Source organism: Girardinichthys multiradiatus, chromosome 20, assembly GCF_021462225.1.
Source record: "Girardinichthys multiradiatus isolate DD_20200921_A chromosome 20, DD_fGirMul_XY1, whole genome shotgun sequence".
Taxonomy (NCBI): Eukaryota; Metazoa; Chordata; class Actinopteri; order Cyprinodontiformes; family Goodeidae; genus Girardinichthys; species Girardinichthys multiradiatus.
The window spans coordinates 46,537,424-46,550,036 of NC_061812.1; the positions used below are offsets into that span (position 1 = coordinate 46,537,424).

Genomic DNA, 12,613 nt, shown 5'->3' on the forward strand with positions numbered 1-12,613 from the left:
TATGAAATTTGGTACACTTGTAGAACTCTCCGAGAACTACACAAAACTCTCTTGCACCCACATCCTACAAGAAACAGGAAGTCGGCCATCTTGGATTGAAGTTTCAATTTTGACCCCATTTTTGCCGTTTATAGCCTCTGTATTTGATCGAACTCCTCCGACAAATTTTGATTGATCGCCTTGAAATTTGGTCAGTTTGTCCAGAAGGGATGTGGGATCTAAAGTTATCAAAATTGTGAGTTTTTGAGCATGATGAGGGGGCAGAGCCTGGCCTCAAAGTTTGACGACTTGCCAAAAAAATTGAAATTGTTATAGCTCTTACAAGCAAAGTTGCAGACACACAAAACATTCTGGTATTGATCCACATCTGGCCCTGAACAATATTCAATGGTCACATCGTGCCATCATCTAAGCCCCGCCCCCTGAGAACAGGAAGTGTCATGTTTTACTGTGAAAGGTCCACATTTCACCCCCGTCACCTAATCAACACGAAACTGACCTCAGTGACAGATAACAAGATGGTCTAAGTTGGTTTGGAACACAGACACTTTAGGCGGGAGGGTGTGGCCGTGGCAGCGTGGCGAGGAGACATCACGCCATGGCCTTATGTTTGCCTCTGATTTCCACATTTCTTAGCCGATAGCCACAAAACTCAATATGATTGATACTGGTCCAGCCCCCTAAAGATTTCCAGTGAAAAAATTGGTGGGCGTGGCCTAATTGCTCCACAGCGCCCTCTAGGACCACTTAAACAACCAGCCCCAAGGCATGCTGTGTCCGAGGTGAATGAAATTCAGTACACTTATGTAACTTCTCGGGACCTACAAAAAAAGTCTCTTGGACCCATTGTCCAAACCCCACAGGAAGTCGGCCATTTTGGATCAAAGCCGCCATTTTCTCTCGTTTACACACGTCCAATCTGAGCAAATTCCTCCTACAGCTTTTGACTTACAGACTTCGAAATCAATGAGTATAGTCTTAAGGGATTGGGCATTAAAAGTTATCAAAAGCTTTTTGCTACATCAAGGTATGTGGGCGTGGCTAAGCCTCAAATTCTGACTTCTTGCCATGAAAAACGAAAGTGTTATAGTTTCTACAAGGAAACTCACAGGGACATGAAACCTTCTGGGATTGATCCATATGATCACTGGAACAATATTCAATGGTCAACTGCTGACATCATTTAAGCCCCGCCCCCTGAGAACAGGAAGTGTAATGTTTCACTTAGTGTGGGCCATATTTCATCTCCTTCACCTAATCAACATGAAACTGTCTCCAATGACAGATAACATGATGGTCTAAGTTTGTGTCTAGTACTGACTGGGGTGTGGCTATGACGGCGTGGCGAATTCTGATGTCACGCCACGGCCATACGTTTGGCTCAAAATTACACATGCATGCTCTGATTTACTCCAAACTGAATATGCTTGATCTTTATCAGCCCCCAAACAGCTCTATTGGATTATATTTAAATTTGGATCAACGCCCCTAGGACACTTCAAGGGCTATATCTCCCTCATACATCATCGGATGCACTTGAAATGTAGTATACATGATCAAGAGTTAATGATGGACATGTTGACACAGTCAACTAATGACATCATTATAGCCCCGCCCACAAACAAACAAGTGAGTGCAGCTTCCACCTGGAAGGTCCAATTTACTCCAAATTTTAAATGCTTTTTGCCAAACCAGAACTCTGTATGACCGAAGATCCTTTGACATGACGCTCACAGCGCCACCTAGACGCAACATTTGGAATTGAACAGCGGCCTCGTTGGTGGTGTGCAGCCGGCGATGCCAGGCTTCCGCGGTCTCTTCACAGTCCGAGTTGCGCTGAGGGGCGAGGGCCTTCAACGCTGTTTGCAGCTTTAATTTGTTGTTATTTCTGCTTTTAACATTATGTTCTCTCTATTTTTTCTCTTCCTGGAAGCTACATTTGACTGGGCTCTGTGTTTAGTCATGGCATGTTCCTGGAGGGGGCCATCGGCCAAGCTGCTGCTGCCAACAACTTAATGCTCACCTTCTACAGATGATACCCTTGGCCCCGTCTCTCCTAGATGTAGCTAATGGCTGAGCTTCTACTGTGACTAACTGTATGTGCTCTCTTTCATACTCTAGACTTGAAAGCTGGCTCAAAGTTCACCTGCTCCATGCAATCTGCTGAGTTTCCTTAAAGAATTTTTTTAACCAATTTGAATAAATAACTGAATCTGACTGCACTGTTTGATAGTTAGGATTATTTGAAATCTATAAACCTGACTTGAAATCTGTATGATTCGATTGAATTGATTTTGTGTTTAGTGCTGTGAGACGACATGTATTGTAAATTGGCACTATATAAATAATACTTAAATTGAACTGAATTGAAATTGGTGATTCTCTCAGCAAACCTGATTGTTTGTTGCAGTCGGGACCTGTCTTGTTTTGTGGATGAGCTAAACCACACTGAGATGGATGAAGACAGGAAAGACTGAATTATTGCAGTGTAGAAGATGACCAGCAGCTATTGTGGAAGGTTTGGTTGTTTTGTGTTAGATGTTTATTCCTATAGACACACCTATATGCAGAAAAAACGTGGTGTTGTCACACCAATTTTGTCAGCACTCGTTGATGTAAACCATAAGCTGAATGTGTCCTTTGTTTCTCCTGCTCAGAATGTGTAAAGAGACGTTGACCGACATCATCAGACACTTTGATAAAAACGGTGCAAGACCCCGCTTGAGGAAAAAGAGCCAGCGGCCACAGGATCCCCATTTTATCAGCAATGAGCAATTCCGCAGAGTTTTGGAGTTCATAAAGAACTACGCAGAGGATCACAGCATCATGCTGCCTGGTCGACATCTTGGCCACAGGGATTAGCATGTGAAACTACTGCCAACACGTCTCAAAGGCCTCAGTGTGGCGTCTCTATATGAAATCTGCTAAGGAGCTTGGTATGTATAAAAAAATATTTCTATAGAACTTTGAAATATTTCTAATGACCAGTGATGTAAAACTTCATCACAAATGTATAACCCTGTGATATTTATCTTTCAGGTGTGCGTGCAGTTTGCAAATCAAGCTTCAAGGCGATTTGGACCCAGCTACTCCCACACATAAGAAGTTGTAGGCCCTGTACCAACCTCTGCTGGCAGTGCCAACAGAATAATGACCAGCTTATAAGTAGTGCAAACCTTCCAGAGGAGAGGAAGACTGCGGCAATCAAGAAGCAACAAGATCATCTTCAGCTTGTTCAAAAAGAGAGGGCCGTCTACAATGAGATGACTGCTGCCTGCAAAAAGACCTGCGACGACTATCAGTTGTCCATTGGCCCCTCCCCACCTTCAAGTAAGAAAATCAGGATGCACTACAGCTTTGACTTTGCACAGCAGGTATTTGTCCCACATTTCACTTTTTTTTCTTATAAAGTATAAACATAAGACTGTTTTAACGATGCACAGCTTTTGTTTAATCTAATCCCTATTTTTATTTTTGTCCTCTGTCTTCATCAGATGCACTTCCCCTCGAACCCACTGCAGCCTGGGCCAATGTACTTCCTGACACCACGGAAATGTGGACTTTTTGGTGTCTCTTGTGAAGGCCTGCAGAAACAGGTGAATTTCCTTATTGATGAAGGCATTTCATCAGGGAAGGGGAGCAATGAAGTCATTAGCTACATGCACCACTTCTTCACTCATTTTGGATTTGGAGAAACTGATGTGGATCTTCATTGTGACAATTGCACTGGGCAAAACAAAAATAATTTTATGTTGTGGTATGGCGCCTGGCGGGTCGCACAAAAGCTTCACTCCTGTGAAAATATAAATGCCTTATCATTAGTAGCTAAAGCTAAGATATATTTGGGATTTGCTGCTTATAGATTGATTATTATTAGGAGTTTTTAGTTATGCTTTTGAGAGTTAGAAAAATCCTTAAACAATAGCTTCTAGTGTGGTCACACAATGAGTATTTATTATTCAAGGTTAAAGCTTGCATGTGTTTTCTGTCTGTATCGTGAGAAGCTGGCAGTGTATTAGGAAGTGCATGTGTCAGTTTCATCAATAGAAGATGCCTCAGAACTGACCTTCAGCAAAAGAATGTATGAGAAACTGTCTGCAGCAAAATAATGTGTGAGAAACTGATAAAGCGCTGCACAACAAATGTGACCCTGGTATGTGTGTGTTCAATAAAAGAACGGTGCAGGGGAGAGAAGAGCAGAAGTGTTCCTGACTACACAGAGACAGCACCTCTCTTCCCCGGCCAGGTGAATCAGCTTCAACCTCTAGTCCGTGTTTTGCTTTCTTAGACATTTAAGTTTAGTTTTTTCTGGAGCAGAATTAAGATGCTTTGACCAAATAAACGAACACGCAGGAGTTTAGAAGTTCAACTCCGACACTCCACACTAAATATCCACTTCCTGATTGCTGGCCACACCAAATTTGCCCTGGAAAGCGGCTTTGGGCTTATCAAACAAGCATACAAGAGGACCAGGGTCAGCACATTGGCAGATATCACCAAAGTAAGTCTATTCCATCTGATAGAAAATCGAAGAAGAAAGTCAGTCATATGCATGAAAACTAATATGCTTATTTCTATTATGGTCCTTCTGTGTACAGGTAGTGGAAAACAGCTTGCCAGAAAGTCGCCTCAACATCCCACAGCTGGTCAGACTGGAAGATGGCAGGGTGTTAGTCAACACGTTTGACTGACAGGCACACTTGAGTTCCTACTTCCGAAAGCTCCCACAAATCAAGAGTTATCAGCACTTCAGGTATCGATTATGCAGACTTCCACAATCTGTATTTGTCAATAACAAAGAGACATGCAATATATTAATTGTCTTTTGTGTGCTTTTATTAACAGCTTTGATGCCAAAAGACCTGGTGTGGTCCTAGCTAGGACTCAAAGCGACGCAGTGCCTGTTAGCTTTCAGCTCCTGTGTGAGCCGGGAGTTCTAACCCATCTCGTCTGTGTTCCTGCCCTGCCTACATCTGGACTGGCCACGGACAGACAGACTTATCTTTAGTCAAAGATTAGGCTATTCTGTTCCGATGAAGCGAACGACATTACATGCCCAGCACCACAAAGCACAACACAGAATGGCACACAGAAGAGGATGATGGTGTAACAATGTGACATTGGCGTTATGGCATTTTGTAATGTGTATAAAGTTGTACATAAAAATCACATTTGTGACATGATCAAAGTCAAGTTATTGCCCATTTCTCTTCCTGGGTCCATTAAAGTCAAGAGGTTTGCAGACATAAAATTTGATGGGTAAGATTAAATAGCTGTAGCACCAGCCTCTTCTAGATTAATACGTATTCAAAGGGTGTAAGCTATTAGCCCATAGCTCAATTCATACCTGCACACATAAAATGAAGACTGATAAACAATATTTCTGCATGCTACAATAATCTTTGGACATTTCATATTACACATCCATATTACCCTGATATTTTGCTAATTGCTGTGAGATTGGATTTCAAACTTGGCCTGAGGCAGAACATTTAATAGTCTGGAACTTTAAGTGAGACTTATCTAAAAACAAGAGGAAACCAAACCAATCACCAGGATGCAGACATTAAGTTGCAGTCATGATGCAATTTGCAGACATAAATAATATAAATAATAAATTGTAATGCAGTGCTGTAAATTATCTTTACATAGAAAAATACAACAATGAGTTCAGTGACAGAAGTCTGTTGCAGTCAGTTGAAGCTTCTGTTTACAAACAGTTGGGGGAGGTGGGCTATTTGAAGTTATTCAAATTAGCAGCTTTTGTCACCGTCCTGCTTTCAGGCAGAGAAAACAATGAATCTTCAATTCTTTTTCGATTTCCACAAGTTTGACATCATTGGAAAGCTTAGACTCCACTCTTTCAGGATCTGTAAATAACTCAAAACGACCCCAGGTAGACTTGTTCCTGATTTTGCCATGGCCAGTCACATTTGTGTAGAGGGGGAAAATGAGTGGGGAGAAAACACACCACTGGGGGCTGGTGCTGATGGTTTTTGTGCAGGAGAAGATGCTCCCCAGCCCCAGTGGTCGAGGAGTTGCAGATTGAAGTGTAGCCACAAATTGACTGCATCATCCGCCGACTTGTTTGCCCAGTAAGCCAATTGCAAGGGGTCCAACAGGGGGCCTGTGATGTCCTTCACCAGTCGCTCAAAGGATTTCATGACCACAGAGGTCAGGGCAACAGGCCTATAGTCATTTAATTCTGTGATGATGGGTTTCTTGGGTACTGGGATAATTATGGAGCGTTGAAGCAGGAGGAAACCTCACACAGCTGCAGTTACTTGTTGAAGATCTCAGTGAAGATCGGTGACGGTTGTTCAGCGTAGGCTCTCGGGCATGATGGGGAGACATTATCAAGTCCTGAGCCCTTTCTTGTTTTCTGGCGCTTAAAGAGCCTATTTACATTTTTCTCGGAGATCCTTAGTGCAGGCAGGGGGTGGTTGCTGTATGGCAAGAATTTGTGTCTGAATGGGATGTGGAGGAGTTGGGTTGAGGTGTGAACTACTGCTTTTCATACCTGAAGTAGAAGCCATTCAGTTGATTTGCCAGGTGAGGATTCTGCTCAGGGGACTGTAGGCTGTCAAATTTTTCAACTGTTCTGAACAGCAAAAGTGTCTCTACCTGAAAAGTTTTTCTTTAGCTTCTATGGTTCAAATCAGTGTCTGAAGTTTTAAAAACAGTCCAATCTGTGCAGTCAAAGCAGGCCTGTAACATCTACTTTGACTAATCAGTCTACTTCTTAACAGTCAGAACCACTGGTTTGGAGGCTTTTAATTTTTGCCTGTAGGTTGGGATGAGATGGATTAGAGGGTGCATGATATGCATCATTTAAAGTTGTGTAGCAGCAGTCCAGAGTGTTTCTATCCCTGGTGGGACACTTAATGTGCCATTTGTATTTGGGAATTTCATTGGAGAGGTTTACACTGTTAAAATCCCCATGAACAATGATGAGAGAGTGTGGATGTTTTTTCTCCATGTCTGTTATCAGCTCAGCAAGTTGTTTTCAGCATCTGATATGGAACCTTGAGGAGGTATGTAAGCACCGACCAATGCAAATGAGAAGAACTCCTTTGGTGAATAAAACAGTTTAGCGTTTATGAGAACTGACTCCAGGTCAGGACTACATGTCTTCTTCAACACTTTGATATCTCTGGACCAGCCTTCGTTTTTATAAAAGCAGATTCCGCCTCCTCACCTTGTTATCCTGATAAGTCCCGCTCTTGACAGCTGAAAGCCCAAGTGTGCAGCCCAGGGTTTTCTCACTCAGCCAGGTTTCGGTAAAGCAGTGGGCGGCAGCTCCGCGGAGATTCAAGTTTTCACAGGAGGGAAGAAACAGTTCATCCATCTTGGTGACCAGGGAATGTACATTTGCCAGGTGGATTGAAGGCAAGGGTGCAAGTAGCCCCTGCTGTTGGAACTTCACAATCACACTGGCTCTCTTCTCTTTCTGCCGTCTCCAGCGGTATATCCCATAGAGAGCTGTCGCTCTGCTGGCCAGGATCTTGGTGAAGCTGGCGTCGATGAATAATGGTGAGAAAAGGCCAAGAAAGGACTGTCTGATGTTTAGAAGTTTATCTCTGCTGAAAGAGACCACAGAATGGTGGCAGAGAGCAGCACAAAACCAGTAGAACACCCAGAAAATAACAGAGCAAATCTCCCAGACTGCCATCAGTGGCGCCAGCTTGAATGATGACTAGGGCGATGACGACTGAGCCAGAGGTCCAGAAGAGGTGGATAATGATGGTGCTTAGAATGTAGAAGCGGCTGTATGCGGTGGACTTCTGCGTCATGCTGAAGGGGTAGCTAGGGGCGCTTGGGAGGGAACTTGGGAACACAGAGCAGACTAGGAATGGGTTCCAGGGCTCTCAGGCAGAACACAGTGGACTCTGAGGCACTGAGGTGGCAAGGAGAAGGCTCTGAGGCAGTGAGGACCATGCTCTTGTGCACTGAGGCAGGGGAGGGGCATGCTCTGGGGCTCTGAGATGGACCGCAAAAAGGTTGCTGAAAAATCTGCGGGTGACGCTGGGGAAATGGAGGGCTTCCAGGACTGGAGCGGAAGTGTCGGGCGGACCCTCCAGGACGAGAGTGGAAGCGTCGGCTGGATCCACCAGACCCGTGATGTAGGTGTTAGCCAGAATCTGATGAGAAAGCCTTGTGTCTGGAGTGGATAATGTAGTGGCAAGCAGGCGGGAGATGTCGGCCGGATCCTCTGGGACAGCGGAGGAGACGTCAGCTGGATCCTCAGAGGGTGAAATGGAGGCCTCCATCAGACCCTTGGAGCCTTCCATTTGTCCAGCTAGATGAAAAGTTTATTTATAAGCTCAATGAAGAACTCAAAGCCACAAAAGCAGCAACGTGCACAGGCTGTGCAAAGCTTATTTATTATTAGCATCAAATGTCTATTATTTCGAGACAAGCCAATATCAGGATATCTCTGAATGTGGCTGGTTGTACACATTAGGGTAGGGGGCCAGGTCAAAGTCCTGCTAAATTTCCTGTAGAAGCAACTCCTTACCTTTCAACAATGCATCAAATGAAATACAATTCTTCTCTCAAAGGTCTTTATTTAGTGTCCGTTCATTTTTTTCTGCAACACCTTGTCTCTTTGGCCACACTCCTTGCTGCCAAGTACGTCTGAGTGAATACACTTCACTCTGTCAACCCTGCATCCAGACAAATGATGGCAACAAAGCTTCTTAAGACCAGAGACAATTTTGTTTCTCCTCTGAGCACTAATCACATTAATTCAATGCCTCCATGTACAGGTCCTTCTCAAAATATTAGCATATTGTGATAAAGTTCATTATTTTCCATAATGTCATGATGAAAATTTAACATTCATATATTTTAGATTCATTGCACACTAACTGAAATATTTCAGGTCTTTTATTGTCTTAATACGGATAATTTTGGCATACAGCTCATGAAAACCCAAAATTCCTATCTCACAAAATTAGCATATTTCATCCGACCAATAAAAGAAAAGTGTTTTTAATACAAAAAAGGTTAACCTTCAAATAATCATGTACAGTTATGCACTCAATACTTGGTCGGGAATCCTTTTGCAGAAATGACTGCTTCAATGCGGCGTGGCATGGAGGCAATCAGCTTGTGGCACTGCTGAGGTCTTATGGAGGCCCAGGATGCTTCGATAGCGGCCTTTAGCTCATCCAGAGTGTTGGGTCTTGAGTCTCAACGTTCTCTTCACAATATCCCACAGATTCTCTATGGGGTTCAGGTCAGGAGAGTTGGCAGGCCAATTGAGCACAGTGATACCATGGTCAGTAAACCATTTACCAGTGGTTTTGACACTGTGAGCAGGTGCCAGGTCGTGCTAAAACATGAAATCTTCATCTCCATAAAGCTTTTCAGCACATGGAAGCATGAAGTGCTCCAAAATCTCCTGATAGCTTATCTGCATTGACCCTGCCCTTGATAAAACACAGTGGACCAACACCAGCAGCTGACACGGCACCCCAGACCATCACTGACTGTGGGTACTTGACACTGGACTTCTGGCATTTCCTTCTCCCCAGTCTTCCTCCAGACTCTGGCACCTTGATTTCCGAATGACATGCAGAATTTGCTTTCATCCGAAAAAAGTACTTTGGACCACTGAGCAACAGTCCAGTGCTGCTTCTCTGTAGCCCAGGTCAGGCACTTCTGCCGCTGTTTCTGGTTCAAAAGTGGCTTGACCTGGGGAATGCGGCACCTGTAGCCCATTTCCTGCACACGCCTATGCACGGTGGCTCTGGATGTTTCTACTCCAGACTCAGTCCACTGCTTTCGCAGGTCCCCCAAGGTCTGGAATCAGCCCTTCTCCACAATCTTCCTCAGTGTCCGGTCACCTCTTCTCGTTGTGCAGCGTTTTCTGCCACACTTTTTCCTTCCCACAGACTTCCCACTGAGGTGCCTTGATACAGCACTCTGGGAACAGCCTATTCGTTCAGAAATTTCTTTCTGTGTCTTACCCTCTTGCTTGAGGGTGTCAATAGTGGCCTTCTGGACAGCAGTCAGGTTGGCAGTCTTACCCATGATTGGGGTTTTGAGTGATGAACCAAGCTGGGAGTTTTAAAGGCCTCAGGAATCTTTTGCAGGTGTTTAGAGTTAACTCGTTGATTCAGATGATTAGGTTCATAGCTCGTTTAGAGACCCTTTTAATGATATGCTAATTTTGTGAGATAGGAATTTTGGGTTTTCATGAGCTGTATGCCAAAATCATCCGTATTAAGACAATAAAAGACCTGAAATATTTCAGTTAGTGTGCAATGAATCTAAAATATATGAATGTTAAATTTTCATCATGACATTATGGAAAATAATGATCTTTATCACAATATGCTAATATTTTGAGAAGGACCTGTATATACTGTAGATTCAACTCAAATTGTATCTCCATAGATACTGATGTTGAAATCTAAATAGGTTCCAAGAACTGAAAGTTGGACATTTTGTATCAGGAGCATTTACTAGCAGGTCACTGCAGATGATAAACTGAGAATGACAATATGCTGTACATGTTGCCCACTTCCTTAACTCACAATGCAAGAAAGTAGCTATACTATTTAAAAGGTGAATCAACAAATTTTTTTTTTTTAATCTGTAGATAATTTGTGGGTGGTTACCATATACTTATAATAATATATCAGCCAATATTTCCCAGGAAATAATGTCCAAGAAGATTAATCTCAGAAGTGAAATTGCAGACATGACATGAGCTCAAATTTAGGAAACTACAAATTCAGGAAAGCAACTACTTTGCAGCTAGTGATTAGATGTCTATTCTTGTCAGCAGGTCATCCTGAATGCTTCGGGAGGCTGGAGATAAAGAAAACAATAAGACAGTGCCAAGAAACTGTGCATTAGTTAGAGTCATGAGCACCAGTGTGATTGGAAAGCATGGAAAATATAAACACAGGAACTGCCAACACAGCAGGCATCGCGTTCCTCCTATCTATGGAAGTCTCGTTTACAAAATCTTCCATTATATATATATATATATATATATATATATATATATATAAAACAAAAATATTTTGAATACAAATGAATGAATCTTAATGTAGGAATATTTAAGAATATTAAATGTTCCTAATGCTAACTGCATGTTGGATTAAGTTCAATGTGTACTGCACATACATTGGTTTGGATGCTTCAGCTTGGTCCGTCTGGAGCTTATGTCCTCCCTCGACCTCCATGGTACAGTAAACTATTCTGTTTAAAGCCAAGGACTTCAGACCCTGTACCTCCATTATTACCACCTGAAACACACATAAAATTCAAACAGAGGGAGCAGTTGTGTGGTCACATTAACAGATTAATTTGAACACTAACATAACTTGTTAAATATAACAATCTTTTATTTTCTATCAAGCTGAAGACACTTGCTACATTTACATGCGCAGAATTTCACAATCGGATTAAAATGTATTCGGATTAAAAAATAACAATTAATCGGATTATACCGTTTATATTGACATAAGTAATCGGAATAAAAACGGCTGATCGGACTACAACTGTGTCATGTAAACTTGCCGATCAGAGTATTCTTTTAGCATCTAGCTGTTGAGGCGAGGTGCACATGTACACTCAGGTTAGTTTGCCTTATTCAGAATAACTCGATTAGGTCAAGCGTTTACATGCATGTCAATCGGATTGTCAATCGGCATAAGCCACCCCTCTCAATTGGATTACAATTTCATTCCGATCCTGCCGAATTCGATCAGAATATTCCGACTGACATGTTTACAAGACACATTTTTAGTCCGATCAGCCGTTTATTCTGATTACTTATGTCCATGTAAAAGTAGCTTCTGAGAGTCCATGCCAGGTTTGCTGTTTCTTGTTTAACTCTTACACCTTTTTATAAAGGAATATGTGAAGCCTAAATGTTGATCAACCAAAGAAAAAAAGACTGAATCAGTTACTGGTATAACAAATGTTTCCTGGATTTTCTACTTTATTCACTCATTACACATTAAGTGGTTAGCTTGGTTTAGCTTGGTGTTCGTTTCAAAGTGAGTGTCAAGACCAATCTTACAGACCAGAAAATAATATCATTAAAAAAACTGTCTGTGATGAGACTAGTGTTGTTTGTTAAAATACCATTTTAAAATTAGAAAACTTTGAAGTTAAATGTTTAATTTCTAGTTCCTACAAACCAGGCAACTAGATTTTTACTACTGAGAATTACCCCAATGATTAAACAAATCATTTTTAATAAACCACTTAAAGTTAAGGGTAGATGTTTTAAAATGTCTAATAAACACTATTAATTCAACTGAAAACAACTGAAAACAAAGCACTACATTACAAGTTAAGAAAGCAGCCTGTTTCCAGCAAGGATGTTTAAAATAGGTACTGAAATATCAGTAGACAAAACTTTACCTTTAACATTACTGTTTGTCGTTTTGTTTTGGTTTTTTTGTCTGACTTCAGAGTTGACTTAGACTTGTGCCCTAAAGACCTTAGACTGGACTCGAACTCGTGGTCTGAAACTCAAGTCTTAGTAACAGTTTTTATCTCATGTATAAAGACTGAATGAAGTGGGTATGTGGGTTACAGACTGCAGATGCTGCACTTGTTTTTTGCTGTGAAAGGACGAGCTAGA

General features: G+C 42.1%; 1 protein-coding gene across 10 annotated transcripts in view; it reads right to left on the minus strand.

The window, feature by feature from the left end:
• Nucleotides 1-12,613, minus strand: part of LOC124856115 (calcium-dependent secretion activator 1-like) — a 417,550-nt gene that overhangs the window by 304,518 nt on the left and 100,419 nt on the right. For all 10 annotated transcript variants that reach the window (XM_047346334.1, XM_047346331.1, XM_047346330.1 and 7 more), the window contains one exon: nt 11,143-11,264. In XM_047346334.1, coding sequence (XP_047202290.1) covers nt 11,143-11,264 — 122 coding nt within the window. The remainder of the gene's footprint in view (nt 1-11,142; nt 11,265-12,613) is intronic.